Raw genomic sequence first — 25,974 nt, forward strand, 5'->3', positions numbered from 1 at the left:
TGTGACTGGTGTTAAAATGAAACTTATACATTAGAATAACTGTTTGTAAGAAACTGTTCACTACTGATTTCACTGCCTGTGCACGACCTGCTCACATAACAACATAATAGGAATACATTCTTAAAATCTCTTTGAACTGCTCAAAGATGGAGCGCGAGGGTTTGCTAGACTCCTGGATTCTTCTGCCATCTACTACCAAAATTTTGTAACCTTTCAAACTGAAGCAACGTAGTGATACAGGAAATACGATTTATCACGGAGTTACTTGATATCACGGAGTACCTTGACTTTACCCTACATGCTACCCCTGTTACAATCAATGTCATTCCTTTTCAAGTTAAAGATATCAGACTGTTGAAATGAAATGGCGTATGGCTCTTAGTGTCGGGAGTGTTCGAGGACATGTTCGGCTCGCCAGGTGCAGGTCTTTTGATTTGACTCCCGTTGGCGACCTGCGCGTCGTGACGAGGATGAAATTATGATGAAGACAACACATACATCCAGCCCCCGTGCCAGAGAAATTAACCAATGATGGTTAAAATTCCCGACCTTGCCGGGAATCGACCTGTGACCAAAGGCCAGTACGCTAATCATTTAGCCATGGAGCCGGACTGTTGAGCAATTATGACAGTGAAATTTTGTTAAATGTAGGTTGTGCCTTTGGTAGGCCTGAAAAGTACGATTTTTCGGAAAAAGATTCCTAAGTGTAGACAAAGTTTAGAGCGAAGATGCTCTTCTTATTAATGTAAAGATTGAGTGGTGCGTTTGGAAGGCTGGAATGTTATAATGTTCGGAGAGTAGTCTCCTAGATCATTTTGTGGAGCAAAGGTGCTCTTGTAAGAAATGTTATTGAATGGAGCGGTGGTCGCTCTTGTCACAGTGGTAAGGTTGGAGCTTCAAGCTCGTATTGTTAATGTTGTTCAATTGTTCTATGAATTCATAATATTACGTCTCGAGATTATTGTTGTGCCTGAGATGTTATTCGCTTAGCTAATTGTTTTTGTTAGAAGTTAACAGCTGAAAAGAAAAAAGGGGGAAAGAAATAAAGCTGACAGTTAAAGTTTTAAATCAATCTTTCAATATCAACCCATTCATGCCCACACCTTCTTTCACCTCTAAAGCACGGTAGGCCTATCCCCATATTAATAATAATAATAATAATAATAATAATAATAATAATAATAATAATTGACTTTACGTCCCACTATAACTGTTTTCTGATACGCCGAAGTGCCGGAATTTAGTCCCGCAGGAGTTGCTTTAACGTGCCAGTGAATCTACCGACACGAGGCTGACGTATTTGAGCACCTTCAAATACCACAGGACTGAGCCTGGATCGGGGTCAGCATGCCAGCGCCTCAAGCGTCTGAGACACAGCCCGACAGGTAAGTATGGTACCGTATACAAGAAGTAACTTACGTATACGCATACATTCCCAATCCCGCAAGTAATCCTTCAGTACCGTACCATTCAGAGCAGTGATACGAAAATGCAGGATGTGACTGTGATATTGTGTTGACTGAACGGAGCGTGCCTACCTGCAGTGGCAGACACCATAAACGGTAAGGCGCCTTCTTCCAACGCCTGCTCCACCAATTGCTCCAGATGGGCGACCTCCATCTTGCCCCGCGAGTCTGTTCGTACCAGGTACACGTTATCCGAGCCGATACCCATGAAGGACGCCATTTTCTTGATTGAATAATGGGCTCCTTCTGATGTGAACATTACCAGGCGCGGAAGCTGGTGAAGGCCTTTTCTCTGCAACAACAAACAATGAGATATGTAGAGTAAATAGGTACCTATAGACACTACCGGTATTCCAAAATCAAATTACACCAAATCATTCATTCTTAAGGATACAAAGTGGTACGGATACAATATAAATGTATTTAGGAGATGCAGGTTTGCCTCTGCTAGCACACATCGACGTAGCTCGGATAGCATTGAGGATTGAGGTGCGATACGGAAAGCGGCACTGTTCGGAGATGTAACGGTTGAATCATCGAGTTGGACTGCAGCTATTTCAGGTGTATTTTCCCCTCTCGAGTCTACCACATATTTGTCTCGAAAAATGCTGGAAAACGTAGGTACGTTTGGAAACAAAAATTCCAACTTTGGGTGCCGCTACATCAAAATCATTCCACTTATTATTTACTAATTAGGAAGTAATTAAATAAACTACTACGGTACCTAATGCCTTAACTACTTGTGAAAGCATTATACTCTGACGCCATTTATGCTGCCTGCGAGTTAATTTTGACGATCCGTTTTACTCTACGAAATGTCAGAGTAAACTAGATTGCCGACATGGAGGATCGCCCTTCAAAAGTCCTATCACCCATGCCGGGTCTGAACCCACGATCTTGGGATTCAGAGGCAGACACTTGCCACTGATCCACAGAAGAAGGAAGCTACTTCCCAATGTATTGAGTTGCCATTACGACCAAATACATAAGTTGTGTGTGTGAATTTGTACATGCTGGGTTGATGTTCTTTCTTTCTTTCTTTCTTTCTTTCTTTCTTTCTTTCTTTCTTTCTTTCTTTCTTTCTTTCTTAATTTGTTGACCCTCCAGGGTCAGTTTCTCCCTTTGACTCAGCGAGGGATCCTACCTCTAACGTCTCAAGGGCAGTGTCCTGGAGCGTGAGACTTTGGGTCGGGGGATACAACTGGGGAGGAGGACAGTGCCTCACACAGGCTATGCTGAGCAGGGGTCTTGTGGGATGGGGAGGGGATTGGAAGGGATAGACAAGGAAGAGGGAAGGAAGCGGCCATGGCCTTAAGTTGGGTACCATCCCGGCATTTGCCTGGAAGAGAAGTGGGAAACCACGGAAAACCACTTCGAGGATAGCTGAGGTGGGAATCGGACCCTCCTCTACTCAGCTGACCTCCCCAGGCTGAGTGAACCCCGTTCCAGCCCTCGTACCACTTTACAAATATCGTGGCAGAGCCGGGAATCGAACCCGGGCCTCGGAGGGGCGGGGGGTGGAAGCTAATCACGCTAACGACTACACCACAGAGGCGGACTTTAGAATGTCAAACTAGCAGTATTTCTTTTCTTGCTAGGGGCTTTACGTCGCACCGACACAGATAGGTCTTATGGCGACGATGGGATAGGAAAGGCCTGGGAGTTGGAAGGAAGCGGCCGTGGCCTTAATTAAGGTACAACCGCAGCATTTGCCTGGTGTGAAAATGGGAAACCACGGAAAACCATCTTCAGGGCTGCCGATAGTGGGATTCGAACCTACTATCTCCCGGATGCAAGCTCACAGCCGCGCGCCTCTACGCGCACGGCCAACTCGCCCGGTTAGCAGTATTTCTTGCAATATCCTCCTTCTCCCCCCACCCCTACACACACACACACACACACACACACACACACACACACACACACACACATTCTTAGCACAGAATGAAACAATGTATCACACAGTATTTATTACGAGAAGAGAGCATGGTGATAGAATATACCTACGTTTTGATGAGCCCTTTTTCCTAATTGAATACACCAAGAGACAGTCCACTTGGAAGCCTGCGAGAGTTATTTGATCTCGACCCAATTTTGAGGCTATCTGGAATGCCGTTTTCTCTTCAACTCCCGTCTTTCCTTCTTCTTCAGACAAATGTTAGGATAACATTTTCCACAAGACCGGCCCATGTATTCTTATTCTTGGCAGAAGACAATTACGGCGACGGTATATTTTTGGTCAGCGCAACGATTCTAGTTTTCCCGTTACACAAACACTTATTGCGAATTAACAAAAACAGCAGACGATTTAGAAATCTGTTCGGAGCCCCTTAGACTTCAAGAACGTCCACCCATTATAAACCCATGAGTGAAAACGATGATTAGTCATCGCGTGTTTAGAATGTGTCATTGGATTGTCAGATATTAAAGTTGAGAATAGGGTAAGGTGGTACATTTTCGATCAAAATTTAATGAATCGTGCACTCACACTTCATTTGCAGTACTATGAACATCATTTTACATTGACAATGAAGTAGCCACCTTAAACAATGACATATTAATAATCGTATTTAAACATATCCTCATTTTAACATCAATGTACGAAACAGAGGAGCCTGTCTTTGATCGTAATTGTACTGTTGATGGTACAATTTTGATCACACAATGCACAATTTGGATAACACACATTTTCCATATACAAAGTAATCTCTTTGCTTTACTCGCAACCCATATTTCAAGATACCGCACTTTGCAGTCCTGGCACTGAAACCATGGTACTTTCATCACGTTATTCTCAGTTATAATCCAGATAACAAATTCCACACTAGTTTTCTTTCGAATGCTCTCGTTGAGATTTATCGTGTTTAAGATGTCTTGTGTTTGACATGCCGGTTATCTTTTGATTTATGTTTACGCTATTGCCATTCTTAAAGAGAGATTCGCTTGAACTTAATCTGAAAATGCCGATCCGATGTTTAATGGGATGGAGATATTACCTTTTATTTATTTTGGCGCGGATTTCTTTTCAGGTGACAAGATTTTTTCATAGAGTCGTCGGGTGATGCAGGGCTTGTAACATTAAAAGTTGAAGCGTTTATCTCTAATGGTTGAATTATTTAGTGTTGAATTAGTACTGAATGGATCTATAATTTTGACCATAATGGCGACAGTTGGCCTTATTGACTTCAATGTTACGTATTAACCCTGGAGTGGTCGCGCGGCGTCTGAGAGACACCACACTAGATTATTTCTGTCATAGCAAGAAACTACAAGACCACTGACTGGAAATGCCGTCTACCTTTCAAGTAATTATTCACAACCAACATAATAAAGCACCAGTGCGCCAGTGTTAGTCTAACTCGTGTGGTGGTGTATTGTTACTTAAGTGTCAACGGCGTCTGGTAGACACCACGCGAACTTCACTGCTACAAGTTAAGTTCCCGTTCTGATGTATTACCTTCAATATTAATGCAGCAATTATTCTTCAGAATGTCTCAGATTGCATGATTTCTTGCTAAAACATAAATGTTTCATATTTTTAGTGCATGAAATGGGTGGAAAGAAGAGATATAATCTTGATCGCCTTGAAGACAAAAGGATTGTGCAGAGTTTGCTTGAAAATGATGGTGAATTTTATAGTGATGAGGAGGACGATGTTCTAAAAATCAGAAAGAGAAAGAATATACACTGAACAAGACGAAGACAGATGAGATGAAGGACGAGAAATTGACAGTATTTATTTCCTAGGGCGAAATTGAGTTTCTAGATAGCGTAAAGCTAATCCTCCCAGAAGTGTTCAAACCCGGTGACAAAGTATCGTCATGCATTTACCTGTGTGAAAGATTTTGCTAAGCTTGCTAAAACACCTGAAGAATGTTGGAAACTATTCTTTGACGACACAATGCTATCTACTATAGTCGAGTACACAAACGGGAAAATTGAACATGTTCAAAGGATCTACTGCAGGAGAGGGATGTTCAATCTACAGACGTATGTCAAATAAAGGCCCTAATAAGCATCCTGTATTTACGTGTTGCAAGGAAAAATATAACCACACAAATACCAAGGAGATTTGGCCCAGCGATTAGCCTCTTGGTTATGTCATACGTTTTAGGTTTATTTTATATCGAATTAGATTCAATATCCTCCCGCGTAAAATATTCCGGAGGTAAACTAGTCCCCCATGCGGATCTCCGGGTGGGGACTACACGAGAGGGGGCGATCATCAGGAAGATGGATACTGACATTCTGCGAGTCGGAGCGTGAAATGTTAGAAGTTTGAATCGTTGTGGTAGATTAGAGAATCTGAAAATGGAGATGGATAGACTAAAGTTAGATGTAGTTGGTATAAGTGAAGTACGTTGGCAGGAAGAACAGGATTTTTGGTCAGGCGACTACCGAATTATCAACACAAAATCAAACAGAGGAAATGCAGGAGTTGGTTTAATAATGTAAGAAAATAGGGCAGCGGGTAAGCTGCTACGACCAGCATAGTGAAAGAATTATTGTGGTCAAGGTAGACACCAAACCAATACCCACCACAATAGTGCAGGTCTATATGCCTACTAGCTCAGCGGATGATGAGGAAATCGAAAGAACATATGAAAAGATAAAAGATTTAATACAGTATGTAAAAGATGACGAGAATCTAATTGTGTTGGAGACTGGAATGCAGTGGTAGGCCGAGGAAGAGAAGGTAATACAGTACGAGAATTCGGATTGGGACAAAGGAACGAAAGAGGAAGTCGGCTGGTTGAATTCTGCACTGATCATAATTTAGTCCTTGCCAATACTTGGTTCAAACAGCACAAACGACGGCTGTATACGTGGACGAGACCTGGAGACACTGGAAGGTATCAAATAGACTTCATTATGATTAGGCAGAGATTCAGAAACCCGGTGTTGGATTGCAAAACTTTTCCAGGAGCAGACGTGGACTCTGACCACAATTTGTTGGTCATGAAATGCCATCTGAAGCTGAAGAAATTGAAGAAAGGAAAGAATGCAAAAAGATGGGATCTAGACAAGTTGAAAGAAAAGAGGGTGAGGGATTGTTTCAAGGAACATGTTGTAAAAGGACTAAAAAGGCTGAAGGAAACAATAGAGGAAGAGTGGATAGTCATGAAAAATGAAGTCATCAGGGCTGCTGAAGAAATGTTAGGAAGGAAGAAAAGATCAACTAAGAATCAGTGGATAACTCAGGAGATATTAGACCTGATTGATGAAATACGAAAATACAAGAATACTAGAAATGAATAGGGCAGAAAAGAATACAGGCGATTAAAGAATGAAGTGGATAGAAAGTGCAAGGTAGCTAAGGAAGACTGGCTGAAGAAGAAGTGCAAGGATGTCGAAGGTTGTCTGGTCTTAGGAAAGGTAGATGCTGCATACAGGAAAATCAAGGAAACATTTGGAGAAAGAAAATCTAGGTGTATGAGTATTAAGAGCACAGATGGAAAGCCACTTCTAGGGAAAGAAGACAAAGCAGAAAGATGGCAGGAACATATCCAACAGTTGTATCAAGGTGAAGATGTAGATAATTTCGTTCTGGAAAAAGAGGCCGTTGATGCTGAGGAAATGGGAGACCCAATTTTGAGGTCCGAGTTTGACAGAGCTGTGAGCGACCTAAATAGGAACATGGCACCTGGAATTGATGACATTCCCTCTGAATTACTGACTGCCTTAGGAGAAACCAGCATGGCAAGGTTATTCCATTTAGTGTGTAAGATGTATGAGACAGGAGAAGTCCCATCCGATTTTCGGAAGAATGTTGTTATACCTATTTCCAAGAAAGCCGGTGCTGACAGGTGTGAAACCTATCGCACCATTAGTTTAGTATCTCATGCCTGCAAAATTTTAACACGTATTGTTCAGTGGCGGTTCGTGCATGAAGGGCTTTCGGGCGCCGCCCCGCCATCTTTACTAAAACACGTAACATAATTTCACTCCGTAGCTGATTATATAAAGAGATGGACAATGTAGCAAAGTCTAACTTATGGTACTGTGTTATTCAGTTATTCAATGTTATCTTTATTGTTTTGGCTGTAAAGGTTTCACTTTTTTTATTTTCAAAGACAAGGCAAAGGCTGCCTGACCGTGGGATCCGTTCAGCAAGCACGATGTTTTCTCTTTGGTCCAGCACAATGTTTTCTCTTTAGACATTAGGCGGGCAGGTGTTGGCAGGAGAGCCCCCAGTAAGCTCCTTGAGTTTAACAAGAGTGTGGGGTGCGGGAGGAGCCTTGGAAGACGATTTGGGCTTGTCAGGGAAAGGAAGAGTGCAGGCGGAGTGTATGCTTAGAGCATTTAATACTTGAAGGTTATATGTGCTGTCCGGCAGAGCCCGTAGCAATGTCGCCAACCACTTTACAATGTACCTAGGCCTTTTCCCACACGTCTTGCGTTAACTGTTGTTAGAGGTTAATTCCAAAACTGCTTACAAAACAATGGATTCCATTAGACTGACTATTTAAACAATTCAGTTCTAAAAATAAGCTAAAATAAATATTTAAAATCTAATCATAAGGTGACGGCACTATTTGTACGTTGGTCACATTTCTTTGAGATTTGAGGAAGCCGAAAGGAATTCTGGCGTGCATTGTTTATTTGTTCTCGTGAATGTCATTGTCGTTTGTGATCAGTGAAACAGGAGTAGCCGTGATTGCAGTAGCTGTTAGCCGACTAATGTGTGTGTGTTTAAATGCCATTGTAGTGTAGTGTTGCTGTGCAAGTGTCCAGTAGATAAAACTACGGTACCATAATAGTTTAAATAACATTGTAAATTCTACCTTCAGTTTTAAGTGTCGTTTTAATATCTTCATTCGTGTGTTTAGTACTTACCTGCCCATTTGAAAACTAAATGTTACAGTCTTAATTTAGGAAGACAAGGAAGATGAATTCTGAAAATAGTATTTTAAGTAGTGACGGGAAAGTTTTGAACATAGGATAGAATTGAAGAAATTAGGGTCTTCTCGGCCGAATTTAAATATTGCACAAGAACAAAAATGCATATAGGCCTACTAGGAAGTTCAGTCCGTCACTTTATAAGCAGGCTGACTGGCTGTGCGGATGTGAGAAAGAATGCGTTCTTCTGTTACTCTTGTTTAGCAATGAATGTCGTTGACGCTCCATGGACATCATTCGGGGTATCAGACATAAAACACCTAGGTGAAAAAGTGAAAAAGCATAAAATGAGCGAGAAACATATAAACGCTAGTATTGAATTTGCTATGCTTGGTAGAGTAGATATTCGATGCGAATTAGACAGCGCATACAGATTTAAAATTAAACAATCAAATGAACAGGTTTCGAAGAATCGATACATTCTTAGTAAATTAATTGATGCTATTAAGTTCTGTGGGAAGTTTGAACCAGCGCTCAGGGACCACGTCTGTCTGATAAACCAGGCATTTTTCGAGGTTTAGTCAATTTAATGTCAGAGCTAGACAGCACACTGAAATAACATATCGAAAGAGCAAATAACAGAGTATTTGTTGGGTTATCTAATACCATACAGAACGAGCTTCTGAATTCAATCTATGCCGTGTGCCATCAAACGATTTCGGAAGAAATCTCTCAGACAAATTTTGTGGCAATTCAAGTTGAAGAAACCACCGATTGTTCCACCTTATCTTAACTCGTTTTTGTTGTACGGTACGAGCTGGGTAGCAAAATAAATGAAAAATTCATAAGTTTTGTGTTGCCTAATAATCACTCAGCAGAAGTATTCTGCAGTATTCCAGGAGTTGGAAAAACTTAAGCTGGACCAAACTCCGGACAAAGTCATTGCGCAGACGTACGACGGCCATTCAGTAATGAGTGGAAGGCAGACTGGCGTTCAAGCAAGGGTCAAGGTCGTTTACAAAAACTCTCATTTTGTGCACTGCTACGCGCATCAATTAAATTTAATTGTTGAGCGATGCGCTACTCAGAATAAGCAGGTCAGGATCTTTTTTAGTAATTTAGAAGGGTTTTCATAATTTTTTCAAAATCTGCGAAACGAACTGCTGTTTTGGACGAAGTGGTAAAAAGGCGCATCCCAAGAAATGCCACCAGAAGGTGGAACTTCAAGGCACGATGTGTAAGTACGGTTTTTATGTACAGAAATCGTATTTTCGCTATGTGATCGTTCTGCATCGGAAGAAGATACATACAGTGTTTAGCCAGTGTCATCGGATTATTATTATTATTATTATTATTATTATTATTATTATTATTATTATTATTATTATTATTATTATTATTAATTATTATATTTCATCTACAATTATCGTGGTGCTGGACAGTGAAAACTGGGCCGTTGGGGGGGGGGGGGGGGGGAGGAGATGACGGCACAGCCCTGCCAAAGTAAAATGTCACGAACCGCCACTGGTATTGTTTACAGAAGAATGGAAAAGCAAGTTGAAGCCGAGTTGGGAGAAGATCAGTTTGGCTTCAGAAGAAATGTAGGAACACGTGAAGCAATCCTGACTTTACGTCTGATCTTAGAGGATCGAATCAAGAAGGACAAGCCCACGTACATGGCATTCGTAGATCTAGAAAAGGCATTCGATAATGTTGATTGGACCAAGCTATTTAAGATTCTGAAGGTGATTGGGATCAGATACCGAGAACTAAGATTTATCTACAATCTGTATAAAAATCAGTCTGCAGTGATATGAATGGAGGGCTTTGAAAAAGAAGCAGCAATCCAGAAAGGAGTGAAGCAAGGCTGCAGTTTGTCCCCCCTCCTTTTCAATGTTTACATAGAACAGGCAGTAAAGGAAATCAAAGAGGAATTTGGAAAGGGAATCACAATCCAAGGAGAGGAAATTTAAGATTTGCCGATGATATTGTTATTTTATCTGAGACTGCAGAAGATCTCGAGAAGCTGCTGAATGGTATGAACGAAGTCTTGGGTAAGGAGTACAAGATGAAAATAGATAAGTCCAAAACAAAAGTAATGGAGTTCAGTCGAACGAAGGCAGGTGATGTAGGAAATATTAAATCAGGAAATGAAGTCTTAAAGGAAGTAGATTAATATTATTACTTGGGTAGTAAAATAAGTAACGATGGCAGAAGTAAACAGGACATAAAATACAGATTAGCACAAGCAAGGAAGAGCTTTCTTAAGAAAAGAAATTTGCTCACTTCAAACATTGATATAGGAATTTGAAAGATGTTTTTGAAGACTTGTGTGGAGCGTGGCATTGTATGCAAGTGAAACGTGGACGATAACTAGCTCAGAAAGAAAGAGAATAGAAGCTTTTGAAATGTGGTGTTACAGAATAATGCTGAAGGCGAGATGGATAGATCGAATCACAAATGAAGAGATACTGAATCGAATTGGCGAGAGGAGATCGATTTGGCTAAATTTGACGAGAAGGAGAGATAGAATAATAAGACATATCTCAAGACACCCAGGACTTGTTTAGTTGGTTTTTGAAGGAAGTGTAGGTGGTAAGAACGGTAGGGGTAGACCAAGGTATGAATATGACAAGCAGATTAGAGCAGATGTAGGATGCTATAGTTACGTAGAAATGAAAAGGTTAGCATAGGATAGGGTGGCATGGAGAGCTGCACCAAACCAGTCTATGGACTGATGACTCAAACACAACACACGGTAATTTATATTCATCCTTTCAAAATGTCCAAAAGTTAATTGAATCATTATTCGAAACATTGTATAGCATAATTGCCTCAGAAACGAAATGGCATCTCTCAGATGCCATGCAACCTTCTATGACAATTTTGTGCGACCACTGCAGGGTTAAGGATCCGCCGTGTCAATACAAAATAATACCTGGTTTATTAATATCATCATCATCATCATCATCATCATCATCATCATATGATGAACCTCCGGTATGCTATGTTAAGCGACAAATCAAGAAATATGTTATACATCAATGGAACAATAGTTGGACTTGTAGCTTGAAATGATCTGTTACAAGAAAACTATTCTTCCCCGAAGTTAAAGATCGACTTCAGAGTAAAGTATTAGTGCCTAACTTTGTCCTAACTCAATTTCTATCGGGATATGGAAGATTTGAATCTTAGCTTGAGCGATTTAAAATCGAAATTATAGATGGATATTTATGCTTTTGTGGTTCTGCTCAGATGGTGGATCATCTACTTTTCTCCTGCCCAGTGTTTGGAATGAAAAGAATTATATTAGAGTACCACCTTAACAGCCGTGATCATGTATTTTCTAAACCATTGCGTGATATTTTCAAGAAGCCTTGTTGTTATAAGCAATTCTTAACATTAATTCAGCACATCTTTAACAAATTGAACTCTTTATAATCTTAAAATATTTGAAAACGAAAGATTAAACTACAGCCCTAATGCACTCTTGTGAAACAGGGCTCCATGCCGTACTGGATATTCAATAATATTAACCAAACCCCATGGCACTACAGCCCGTGAAGGGCGTTGGGCTACCAAGTCAATAATAATAACCTATATACATAGGTAGTCAGGACATGTTCTTTTCGGACTCATTCATCAACGCCGAGCCAAAACTACTGGACATAAAGAAATGAAATTTTGAGAATACATTTATATTATAATCTAGGTGCTTGCTACGGGAGGATTTTTGGATATTCCATCTATAAGGGGATGAAAAGGGGGGTGATTTTTTGAAATTAGTATATAAATGTCAAAACTTGAGAAGTTTACACATGTAAAAATTGGTGTTTAGAATCTCCTTCAAAAATAAAGAAACACAAATGATTTGTTTTCGGAAACTCCACTTAAGGGGAACTAAAAAGGGGGCGAGTTTTTAAAATGAACATGTCTACAGTATATCTCAAAAACTTAACATGTTACAGAAGTGAAAAATGGTATTTTTATCTCGATTAAAAATAAAGAAACGCGTATTTTTTCTTTTCGGGAAAACCACTTGGGTGGGGGATAAAAATGATTGAAAATGGGGTTGAATTCTTTTTATTAGGATACCGATCTCAAAACTGAACATATTAAAGACATGAAATTTTGTAGTTGGAATTTCCTTTAAAAATAAAGAAATACGTATTTTTTGTTTTCGGAAATCCACTTAAGGAGGGGAGGGGAAATTGAAAAATTAGTTGAAATATTTGTATGAAGATACTATTATCTCAAAAAAAGAAAGATGTTGCAGACGTGAATATTGGTATTTGGATCTCCTTTAAAAACAAAGAAAAACGCATTGGGGGGGGGGATAATCTTGGGGACGGGGATGAAAAGGAGTTGAATTCCTTTTATGAGGAGACATCTCAAAAACCGAAGATGTTATGTCGTGATACTTGGTATTTAGAAGATCCTTTACTAATAAAGACATGAGTATTTTATCGGAAAATTCACTTACGGGGGAGGGGGGAAAGTGAAAGGAGGTGAGAAAAGTGAATTCTTTTTATGGGGATACTTATATCTCAAAACTGAAGATAACAGACTTGAACACTGGTATTTAAAATCTCCTTTAAACATAAAGGAACAAGTCTTTTTTTTTTGGGGGGGGGGGGAGAATCAACTTAAGGGCAGTGGGGTGAAAAAGGCGTCGAGACCAATTTATTTTACTGTTCATAATGTACTTGATTCCGATCATAAACCGATCATTTTTAATCTTTTCTGGGTTCGTTTTTAAGAGCCATCTTTCAATCAATCAATCAATCAATCAATCAATCAATCAATAGGCTACTGATCTGCATTTAGGGCAGTCACCCAGGTGGCAGATTCCCTATCTGTTGTTTTCCTAGCCTTTTCCTAAATGATTTCAAAGAAATTGGAAATAAATTGAACATCTCCAATCCCTAACTCCCCTTCCTATAAACGAATATTTGCCCCAATTTGTCCTCTTGAATTCCAACTTTTTCTTCATATTGTGATCTTTCCTACTTTTAAAGACACCACTCAAACTTATTCGTCTACTGATATCATTCCACGCCGTCTCTCCACCGACAGCTCGGAACATACCACTTAGTCGAGCAGATCGTCTCCTTTCTCCCAAGTATTCCCAGCCCAAACTTGGAAACATATTTGTAACGCTACTCTTTTGTCCTGCCTGCTGTCATTTCTTGATGGATACAGTAATTTTGCATCCATCTCTTGGCACAGGCCAGAGTAAAGTGTAGCTTCCACCGAAGTCCCAGTCAACATCCATGGCTGTGACAATATGGAAGTTGCTGGGGTATGGGTAGTGCTGAGTAATGACATTCAGAGCATGACTAGTGCATCTGAGTGTTATGAAAGGTGCTGCTCATAGGGTCAGTTGTGCTGCAATAGTACTTTCTGACCCAGTGAGGAAAGCAATGGCAAACTACCTCACTCCTCATCTTGCCTAGTACGCCTCATTTTAGTGCTGCCATTGGTTTTTGGGGTTTCCTCATAACCGCATAACCTTTGGTGGTGCTATTTGAGGATCCAACCAGCCTCTGGGCTGATGACCTAACGGACAGACAGACTCTTTTGTCAAAAATCACCCAGAACAAGTCGAGCTGCTTTTCTTTGGATTTTTTCCAGTTCTTGAATCAAGTAATCCCGGTGAGGGTCCCATACACTGGAACCATACTCCAGTTGGGGGTCTTACCAGAGACTTATATGCCCTCTCCTTCACATCCTTACTACAACCCCTAAGCACCCTCATAATCATGTGCAGAGATCTGTATCCTTTATTTACAATCCCATATATGTGATTACCCCAATGAAGACCTTTCCTCGTATTAACACCCAGATACTTACAATGATCCCCAAAAGGAACTTCCACCCCATCAACACAGAAATGAAAAAGAGGACTTTTTCTATTTGTGAAACTCATAACCTGACTTTTAACCGCGTTTATCATACCATTGACTGTTGTCCAACCCACAACATTATCGAGGCCATGTTGCAGTTGCTCACAATCTTGTAACTTATGTATTACTCTATACAGAATAACATCATCCGCATAAAGCCCTTACCTCTGATTCCACTCATATATAAGAACTTAAAGTTAGATTACAGTAGATGCTCCTGGCATATAAATAAAGATTGGAACAGATTTCAAATAAACGATAGGAATGATATTGAGCGTGCAATTGTTCACGTCTATAATAGGATCAATAATGCACGGAAGTATATCATTCGTATCGCCAGAAATCCCGCGCACTAGCCTACGCGCGACAATGGTGCTGGTCACATTGTCAGCAATGACAATGGCAGCAGATGTCACTTACCGCCAAGTAGCAGTCTTGCACCTTGCTGCGGGGTCCAGAACATCAATAATAATAATAATAATAATAATAATAATAATAATAATAATAATAATAATAATAATAATAATAAATTCAACTAATATCACCCACCCTAATAATAACAGTAATAATAATAGTAATAATGTTCTGGACCGTCGTCAAAATGTGGGGACCGCGCTGGAAACGGGTCCTGGCCAGGTAATGACTACGAATGGAGTCCGGCCGCGGGTTCATTACCGCCAAGGCACCCAAGACGTTACCACGCCGGATCTCCTCAAGGATTTGATTCATATTAAAAATGCTTATAGGAAAAAATGGCAAAGATTTAGGGACCCAACTGACTGGGCGGAATACCTGGAGCTAGAGCAGGAAGTACGAAATCCATTGCTGGAAAGAAATATTGAAAAATGGGAGGAACTTTGCCATCAGGTCGCGAATTTTGTCGGATTATATATAAAATGTTAAGCATTCAATTATACATTTGAGTATAATACCGTAGGGAAGCACGAGTATCTTGCTAGTCAATATATATATATATATAAGCTTTATTGTGTGTTGTCGCAGTTCATTGCCTGTATAGAGGAAGCTGCGCTCTATCAGTTTCACACTGCTCATTTAACTATTTAATAGGACCTAACCGTTCCTGATTCATCATAATGCCATATGTTGCTCTTCTATTCTTATGTAGTTTTTCATTTTCCCGCTATTCGGAGCTCTTTCTTTTCCTACTATATTCTTATTCATCGCGGGATGCCTGTACAATATAATATGACAAAGTATGTGTGTTATTTTACAAGGCAATGGATTTCAGGAAATTTCGGACTTTTACAATCGTCAGACCGGGCGAAGCAGAGTACGACAGCTACTTATAATGAACACCCCAAGCCGATTGTGACTGGTGGTAGGCAATGGGGCGTGCCGTTATAATAAGTCCCCTTTTCGACTGTGACTGGCAGTCGGAAAGAGGATCTGCTCTTATACGTAATGAAAAATTCCCTTTAAAAAATGTGAATAACTGTAGGAAAGGTGCCTGTCATTATAAAGTAAACTTCCCTATTCGATTTTGACTGGCAGTAGGCAAGGGAGCGTGGCATTATAATGAATACCCCTGCTTGATTGTGACTGGTAGTAGGAAAAATTAATGACAATGCCCAACTAAGTTAACCTGCTCGGTTTCTCGAAACTATTTCATCTTCAGTTCCTATCTGGGTGATAGGAAGCAGTTCGTTGCTTTCCAGAGACATTCTTCCCGGGAATACACTGTAAATTCTGGGGTCAAATTTAGACCCTTTAGTTCGTCTTGCATTTATCAATAACTTGCGTGAACAAGTAAAATATTTCAGCTGTCTGCTATACGCGGACTTTTAATCCTTTCGATCAATCTTCATCAACGCTGACAGAATTTTCCTGCTTGTCCGATGGACACGAGGACTTTACATACATAGGAGATCCGACCAACTCACAAGTACTTAACGTATTATTCGTCACAATTACTATATTTGCTTGAGAGGAGCAGGAGCCTAGTTCAGTCAGGAATAGAGCAGTTAATAATAATAATAATAATAATAATAATAATAATATTTGTTTTACGTCCCACTAACTACTTTTTTACGGTTTTCGGAGACTTCGAGGTGCCAAAATTTTGTCCTGCAGGAGTTCTTTTACGTGCCAGTAAATCTACCGACACGAGGCTGACGTATTTGAGCACCTTCAAATACCACCGGACTGAGCCAGGATCGAACCTGCCAAGTTGGGGTCAGAAGGCCAGCGCTTCAACCGTCTGAGCCACTCAGCCCGGCCAATAGAGCAGTTCTCACATTCTCTGGACTGATAAGCGCGTGATGCCACCAAGCCCTTCAAAATTCAGTTTGACTAGTTTGAGGAAATACCTTCATAGCTTCTCGAAGTAACATCAGACGCACGTTCCACCTAACAGATATATGTATTGTGCTAAGGATGTTGGGCAAATTAATGTGTACAAAGGCAAATCGTGTGCAAGTATATTCAAGAAATATCTTCCAGAAAGTATAACAATTTCGTGAGAGTCTGCCAAAATTATGTCTATGATCATGTTCGTGACCGTAGTGAGCGTAGAAAACGATGCCTAACATCACTGTAGCGACATTTGACTATCGTGACACGTGGCCTCCGGAGAGGCCAGGTGCAGGCCTTTATAGTTTAAAACTATGGGAGACCTGCGCGTCGGTAGTGGTGGTGGTGGTGGTGGTGGTGGTGGTGGTGGTGAAGGTAGGAAGAGGGTGAAACCCGGAGTCGGCACATAGCCTACTCCTGTCGAATAAGATCAAGGGGTCTGTTTAAGGCTTAAGGACTCCATCCGAAAGACGAATCACTATTAACAGAGTCATATCGCTCGTGGGGTGCGATTTCCAGCAGCAACAGCAGCATGTCTTTTAGTTAAACATTCCACCAACAAATGGCAGAAGTGCCGCTGTTGTATTCTCTGATTTGTTGTTTACATTAGCTGCAATACTGGCGCTTCTCAGCACCTGGAGCTCGGCAGTCGCGTGACGCATTCAGTTCATCAATAGTAGCACATTGCAACTTGTGTCAGTGTTACAGAAGAATTTAATTATTGTCTGCGGTCCGTCAGAAACTTTAAAAACTCATTTATCTCAGAACTTGCTTTTTTCCTTTTTCTTTGTAAGTTTTGCCACTATTTTAGCCCACGAGCGATATGACTGAACACCGCGGAGAGGTTGGGAATTGAACTCTGTGGCACGCAGTCTAATGATAGGAACTGTATACAACCACATTCTTTATCCTGCCGATTCTAGAAATAAGATATCGACTCTTCCTTCCTATTTGTTTTTTGACTCCATTGATTGCTGTCCGAATTCCAAGCTCTCACCTTGGGGGGAATGGGTTGGCCACGAGGCTCCTTTAAAAACTGGCATTGCTTCCACTTATCGGTGCTAGGCTCCTCACCTTGCCCCGACCAGACCAAAAATACTTTCATTTTAACACCCTTCGTGTTCCTTCCTTCCTCTCTTTTCTTTCTTTCGCCGTTGCCATAATTCTTCCAAACGCCAAATCTTTTCCTTTTTCAATTCGATCACAGTTTACAGGGATTTCGTGCTTCCCATTAAAGCAATCACCACCACCACCACCACCACCCCTCCCCCGTCTATATCTCACTTCCACCACTCTTCACAATTAGACTGATGGTTAAGACCAAGACACATTAATCTTACACCACAGGGTTTTCCTCAGAGTAATTAAGGAAATATGATCTAGAGAATTTACAATGTAAACATTTAAAGTTGAAATTATATTACACAAAGCACTTTAGAAATTGAAATGTCGTATGGCTTTTGGTGCCGGGATATCCAAGGACGGGTTCGGCTCGCCAGGTGCAGATCTTTCTATGTGACACCCGTAGGTGACCTGCGCGTCGTGATGAGGATGAAATGATGATGAAGACAACACATACAGCCAGCCCCCGTGCCATTGGAATTAACCAATTAAGGTTAAAATCCCCGACCCGGCCGGGAATCGAACCCGGAACCCTCTGAACCGAAGGCCAGTACGCTGACCGTTCAGCCAACGAGTCGGACACTTTAGAAATTAATTAAACTACTTAAAATCGTAGAAATAAACAAATAAGCCTACTCCTAAAACTATCAGAGACCTTGGAATCCGACCCCGACAATATTAAGTTTGTGAAGCCTAGGGAACATTATTTTCATCTTAATATCCTTTGTGACACTTCTCTTTATTTCGCTGATACTTTAAATGATTCGGACCTCCTTTTTCTGTTAGAGACTTAACGAAGGACGGTAGCTTTACTTCCCCTTAAAAAATAATCACTACATCAGAATCCTAAGCGGCTCTTCACTCTGCAGTAAGTGGTGCGAGAATGCAGTAATTTCTTACCTTTACGTCTGGTACTCTATGATACCGCGCGCAGCTGATTGCGTAGCCATTGGCGATAGAACCTCCTGGACAGAAGATGCCATCACCAGCGCCGTCAAGCCACCCTACGATACGACGCATCTCCTTCAGCACAGTCTCTTCCATGAGGGTGAATACTGGCGAGACCTCGTATGTGTACACGCTGGGGTTGAGTGCGTCGCCTAACCATTGGCCGACCAAGCCGTAAGGATCCACACTAGAAACAGACAGCACACCATGATGTTAACATTGATACTTTCACGGCCCGTACTTTTAGACATGGGCTTATGCCGTGTCAAGGAAACCAGTGAAACTCTCTACGTTCCGGATAGAACTTTGCTCCGCGTCTTCAGAAGAAAATCTCGGCTGTTCATGAGGAAGACTTCTACAATAATGAGGGTTTGAATTGAATGCCTGCCGCTCACGGTAAAATTTTCTGTCAAATTTATTGTACAAAAATTCAATTTTATAAAATTTCTGTTGCTCACGGTCAAATTCAAGTTTTATAAAACCTTTGATAAAACTTTTCATAAAATAGGACATGTTCTATTCCGTAAAATAATTTTATGAAACGAACCAATCAGCGAAGCTGACATCACGATGATGTTGGGGCTACGTCGTGAGAATATTGTGAAGCTCGATTGTAAACAAACACTTCTTTCTAAAATGGCAGGATCCGGGTGGACTAAGGAAGCTGTTAGTGTTTTACTGGACGAATACCAGAAATATCCTTGTTTGTACGAAGTTAAAACGCCACTTTACCACAACAAAAATCAAGAAGAGGCAGAAAACACATTCGCCGAATTCCTATATGAATGCTGGTCTTCTAACCTCAACTAATTTTCGACCAAGCACAGCAATACACTACCTTCTTATCTTCTTTTAATCCAATCCCGAGTTCAGCATTTCTTTTCTTCCTTTTTACCACTGTACAACATAATTGCAGCAAGTTTTGCTTTGTTTGTTGTACAACAAATTTTACGAAACATTTTACCGTGAGCAACAGGCACAAGAACGCTTTACCATTCGTCGCTGTAGTGGTACGCTCATTCGTCAACAGATGGCTCGCTGTATGCTGACACAGCGCTAGCATTCCAAGCGGGAGCTGACGATATCATTAAGCTCCAATATCAAGACGTTCCTTCCTATCACACAATGTGTGCATGAGAAGTAACAGAGAGATCATCAGACGAATCAGGGAGGAATGTGGTAGAAGAAATAAATATAAAGTAATAAAACAAAATAAAGTGCAACTAAAGACATCCAATATAGAATAGCACAGAGCTGAAGAATAGAAAGTAAGTGTGTGGAAGAAAACCATACTATAGCTAATAATAATAATAATAATAATAATAATAATAATAATAATAATAATAATAATAATAATAATAGATGGTGTGGCAGGGATGGCATAACTGTCGTACACATGTTATGAAAGTATGACAACACATAGCCTGGAATGAACCATCCGGTGATGAACGTACGAATTTGGAAAATACCGAAACGAAATAATACTGGAAGGACAGGGAAGAGAACTACCTATCCAAATCCTTAATGGCTGGCAACCACGTATTCTGGTAGCGAGTGTCCCCTGTTGAAATTGTTAGGATTGTTACGCATTTCCACAGCTTCTATATAATCCTAGATCTGTAGTGCATATAAAATTTCGTTAGAGTCTGTAAAATTATGTCTATGACGACTCCTGCACATGTAGAAACTACTAATAATGAATCTAAAGCATCTACTGTTCACACCAGCAAGTCACAATTAGGTTTTAAGTAAGACCATTTTCTTAGAACAAAACGTACTATTCCCAATGTGCACATTTTCAAATATAGTTTGGTTTTTATTTCCTAGCTGACGACAGGTTAAGAGTTTTCTTTAAATCGTCGAAAGTTGGTTTGGAACTTATGAATATGGACTAGATGTGTATGTGTTGAAGTATTATGAAACAGCCTACGCTTTTAAAAATACACGAAAAGAAAGTAACCGAGATGACCGACTTCTGAGTTTACATCATCTTGTGTACAGTCATGACCTCCGATTCGAAACTCGTTGTGTCTTGAAATGTTATATGTTACTGGTGCTGTTTTACGGGATCGACGCCTGGGCACTAAAAGCTTCGTCAATGAACCGACTGTATCGCGGAATTTTCATGATCCTACATCACCAACGAGAAGGTACTCTGTCGTGGAGGGAAATCATATGAAATCTAACGCAAAACGCAGAAAAGTAAAGTGTTTTAGTCGCGTCTTCCGAAATGACAAATACAGCCTGATACAACTGTTCATGGAAGACAGGATAAAGGGAAATGAGGACGATGGAGAAGATTATCCTGATCGCAGAACCTGCGCCAGTGGTTCGACATCCAAAATACGGTAAATGTGATAAGGGAAACACAAAATATTGGGGGGGGGGGGGGATTACTCCATCATGATCGCCAACCTTCCGTGAGAAGATATTTTATATAACTAATATATGTTGAAGTCTCCAGTCCGAAGGCTGGTTGGATCCACAACAGATCGACCGTCATAGATCGCCCAGGTGACACTGAAGAAGCGTGTAAGAGAAATGAAGGAGCGAGGTGGTTTCCCGTTGCTTTCTACACCGGACCAGATGTTGCCCTTATATATCAGCCCATCAGGCCCCCTGAAATTTATACACTAATCGATTCTAAGGAGTGAAACTTTCACACTACTCACACCAGGGACTGGCTACAGAAGAAATGACGTTACTAGCATTGCTCATACTCCAGCCACTTTCATATTGTCAAAGCCATGGGTGAGACTGACACAGAAAAATGAAAGTATAAACATAATTTAAAACGTTCAAGAAGACAGTGCAGTGGCAGCAATACATCTTCCGATATGGATCTGGGCAGTGGGTTCTATCGAATGGTTTACAGATATATTGATAGAACATTAAGATCGGGAACGGAATTATAATTCCACCAAATTATCCTTAACATCATCATCATCATCATCATCATCATTATTAGTAGTTATTAAATTAACTCTTCCATTAGTCAACACATTATTACGACCCAATTATCGTCTGCTTCAAGTTCTAAAACAATCACGCAGTTGAAAACTTACCATCGTTCCATCTTTTATTTAATATCAATACATTGTTATAACGGTTCAACAAATAAATAGTGTGACGAGTTGGCGGGGTAGTAAGATAAATTTAATCGGGAGATAGTGGGTTCGAGCCCCACTGTCGGCAGCCCTGAAGATGGTTTTCCGTGGTTTCCCATTTTCACACCAGGCAAATGCCGGGGATGTACCTTAATTAAGGCCACGGCCGCTTCCTTCCAATTCCTAGGTCGTTCCTATCCCGTCGTCGCCATAAGACCTGTCTGTGTCGGTGCGACGTAAAGCAAAAAAAGTAAGATAAAGTAACACTAGACTGGTAGCTTCTATTTAGGATTCATTAACCAAGCACTCAACTACACAGGACTACACAACTTTCGCTCATGACATACACTTGCACAGTGTGTGTGTGTGTGTGTGTGTGTGTGTCACCCACCCACACAATTCTTACAAGCTAAACAGTTATGTCACAAAAGCACATGCACTTGCACCGTAGGGCAGAGTACACTGTATTTTAAAAATGGCCGCACACTACACAGTTCGCGCACGCCTACACAGTTTTACATTCATACACAGGTCCGTCGCACAGGTTGACGGTCCCTCATTCGCAATTTGAGAGAAAGAATTTATTGTGGAACCATAAACTTCCTGAATTTACAGGTTGCCACTGTGGACAAAGTGAAATAATAAAATATAGAATATAGGCCTAAATCACAAAGTTTACAGCCTGTAAATACAATGTACAGCACTGGTTATTTCTAAACTGTAGAGGTGGGATTTTACGATTCCCAATGAACTACGGATTAGATTAAGCGTAATCAGGAGAATAGGAGAGAAATTATCCACCTTTCAATATAAAATTAAATGGAATAACTAAGTATTACAGCATGTTCATATGTATGGGTTCGGTTTCGACCCTTGCGTAGGATCATCTTCAGCCATGTAATTTAAAATCGGCAAGTTAATAAAAGTATATAAAACATTTAAAACCAAGAAAAACACGTCTAAAACATGAAACACGTTAAAATACTACATACACAGAGCTAAAAACCAAATTACTATATGTCAGCCGATTACATGTAATACGGAAGGTGCTTTTAAGACTATCATTCATGCGGGACTTTCAAATAAGTTACCGGTAACATAAACGAAATTTGACAACGCTTATACAGTAGGGCCTACAAAACGTTCCTATGAAAACACGCTCTATGGTGAACAGTTTGCGAGTTATCCCTGTGTGGGTTTTTTTTTTTTTTTTTTTTAGTGGCTTTACGTTGCACCGATACAGATAGGTGTATGGCGACGATGGGATAGGAAGGGCCTAGGATTTGGAAGGAAGCGGCCGTGGCCTTATTTAACGCACAGCCCCAGCATTTGCCTGGTGTGAAAATGGAAAACCACGGAAAACCATCTTCAGAGCTGCCGACAGTGGGATTCGAATCCACTATCTCCCGGATGGAAGCTCACAGCCGCACGGCCCCTAACCGCACGACCCACTCGCCCGGTGTACTTCGTATTCATTTTGGAGTCGGGTATTCTGTTTTAATTTACTATCTAGTTATCATGACCATTACGAGTTTGATTTCCGGCATTGCTCTTCTTCCTCTAAGGCCAAAATAACGTACGGTAAGATTCTCTCGTTTACACCGTCATGCACAATTCCTCTAAAATACGCTGTTCGGTAACAGAAAAGCCGTCAGACTTGTGACTCACCTTGAGCACTTTTGGCATACAAACATGGCTACTCGAAGTGGGATATGCCAGGTAGGGCTATTAGTGATTTTTCGCAATAACTATGCATATTACGCGAAGTACTTTTAGAGGCTGTACTTTTGTATTTCCATTTCTCAAGACCAATAAACAACTTTCTACAGTGTTTTGAAAACGTGATAAATGTACTCAAAATACGAAATCTATACTAAAAATATATATAAACGTGAAACCGACGATTTTCTTAAATATTTCATGATTTCTTCTTTTAGAAACTTAAAATTAAGAGTTTATGTTCACTTTGAATTGCCTGCAAATGTTGTTAGCTCAGATGCCCAGAGTTTACCCAAGCTCTATAATCTATTTGATGTCCTAACAAGCCCGTTACTGCTGAAAGGCGAACAGGGAAATCGTTCAAGAATGTTCAACGATTTCCTTCAACTGTGTCACTGATTCATAAACATAACATTTTGTATCTTTTCTTTTCATTATTCCGATTTTGAATGAATTTACAGTTTGTCTTCTTTCTTTTATGGTTTACTAACTAAATACTAAACGTTTTCATTCCTCCCCTGAAGGGTGAGGAGGGTCTCTTAGACGGTGACGCCGTCTCTCAGGCCGGGAGATTTGTTAAGGTGAGGGAGATGTGCGGAGAAGGTGAGGGGGCGGGCGGCCGTGGCCTATACTACGAACTGTCCCGACATTCGCCTTAGTGCAGGAGAATGGAAAACCACAGAAAACCATTCTCAGGACAGCCGACGGGTGGGGCCAGGCGTGAAGTCCGGCACTGTGTCCGAGGCCCGTCTCCCGAATGCAGAGGCGTAGAGCCACGGTAGAGCGTACAGCCGTGGCCAACTTTCCTCTGCTCGGTTGGCCGGTCAGAGTACAGAGCTGTTGGACCACAGACAAGCCGTGGTCTCTTAAGGGACGAAACCCAAGGACCGAAACCCACTCTGCATCCACCGACGTCTGTTATGGTTTAGCCTATAACAATTTAAAATACATACGATTGTATTATACTTTAAACATCTTTCTCTATGCGATATTAATTTGACATTAAAATGATTAGAATAATACCTTATCTATTTATCAAAATTAACTTACATTATGAGTTTCTTCAAAAATGCTACAAAACAAAATTACGAATGTATAAACGCTAAAAATCATAACCGCTAGCTATTCCAGTACAAGTCTGGAATGCCTGCATGCCTAACTCTTAAACGACGGATCATAGGACGTAGGTTCGCAGGGGCGTTTGGCGTTGTTTTCGGATGTACTACCGAAGAACACCCTGTGTGTGCCCTGACTGGCCTAAGAGGAGATTAAAAGCGGATCTCAACGGGCTGTCAACTTAAGAGAGTGGGTTGGTCACCATTGGGCCTCTAGCGGAGACTAGGACTGCTTCCAATTACTTGTGCCAGTCCCGTCACTTTCAGCTTTTCTATCAGAGCTCCATTGCTAAACTCTTGTTCTCTTCCAGTCCAGACGGTTAATAGATCTGTGACGCCTAGGATGTCTCATTTTCACGCAACTCATGAACTTTCTTTTGCCGATACCCTCAATCTTCTAAGGGCGAGGCCTCTTCCATTTCTCCTGTAATTGATATTATAGAGATTAGCTGCCCAGCAATGCAGTAATTCCAGCAATTCCTCTTAAAACGGTCTTTTTCTTTCCTAGATTTTTACCAATTATTATCGGGGGTCGCACTAATATTGATCAGATCCATTTTTCCGGTCAGATGATGCCAGCTGTATAGGTAGCGTGCCTACCTCTTACCCTGTGGCCCTCGGCTCGATTCCCGACAAGGTCAAGAATTTTTACCTGGATGTGAGGACTGGTTTGAGGTCTATTCTGCCTAAGTGAAAACGGTGAGATAGCGGTCCCAGTCTAGAAAACCAAGAGTAACGGCAGAGAACATTCGTCGGGTTGACCGCGCGTCACCTCGTAATCTGCAGGCCTTTAGACTAAGCATCGGTCGTTGGATAGGCCAGTGCCCGTCAAGGCTGTAGAGCAATAAGGGGTTTAATGTCGGATGTCCTTTCCGACTTCAACACTATGTGGAGGACGTATTCGCTATTGCGTGTTTCTATACTAGTTGGTAGTATGGTGTGGTGTGAAAATGATTTGTATTAACGTGATCGCGTGCACTCAGCCTTCGAGCTAAAGGAATTAACCAAACGTGGTTAAAATCCCCGGCTCGGGCGGGAATCGAACCTGCGGTCCTCTAAATCGAAAACCACTCACTACTCTGACCATTCATCCAAGGAATTGGACGTCCTCTTAAAACAGTAATCACCACCAAAACCGTGCAAGCTTCAAAAAACTTCAGGATCACAGGACTCTCACCGTACTGCGGCCTTAGCGACCATGTGATCCGGAATGCTTCTCCTGACATTGGAAGCAGGAACGGACCGAGGCACTTAGCGATCATTGGCAACTTTCTCGAGGAAGGACAACTTCTTTTTCCTTATACGTTCCATAAATTGTCGTACATTCATTTACGCTTACTACGTAGCGGCCATGATCAGCTCGCGTCACGTTAGTCATTGCCATAAGCTGTATAGTTTATCTAGTAAAGAACGCTGCTTCGGCGGATCAGTGGTAGAGAAT

The 25,974-nt window shown here is 41.0% G+C and overlaps 1 protein-coding gene across 1 annotated transcript in view; it reads right to left on the minus strand.

Moving 5' to 3' along the window:
- b (glutamate decarboxylase-like protein black) overlaps nucleotides 1-25,974 on the minus strand; it is an 85,798-nt gene that overhangs the window by 44,257 nt on the left and 15,567 nt on the right. The window contains exons 2-3 of the mRNA XM_067135501.2: nucleotides 18,545-18,779; nucleotides 1,539-1,758 (exon numbers count right to left, since the gene is read on the minus strand). Of these exons, the coding sequence (XP_066991602.2) occupies nucleotides 1,539-1,758; nucleotides 18,545-18,779 (455 nt within the window). The remainder of the gene's footprint in view (nucleotides 1-1,538; nucleotides 1,759-18,544; nucleotides 18,780-25,974) is intronic.

Source organism: Anabrus simplex, chromosome 1 (genome assembly GCF_040414725.1).
Source record: "Anabrus simplex isolate iqAnaSimp1 chromosome 1, ASM4041472v1, whole genome shotgun sequence".
NCBI lineage: Eukaryota > Metazoa > Arthropoda > Insecta > Orthoptera > Tettigoniidae > Anabrus > Anabrus simplex.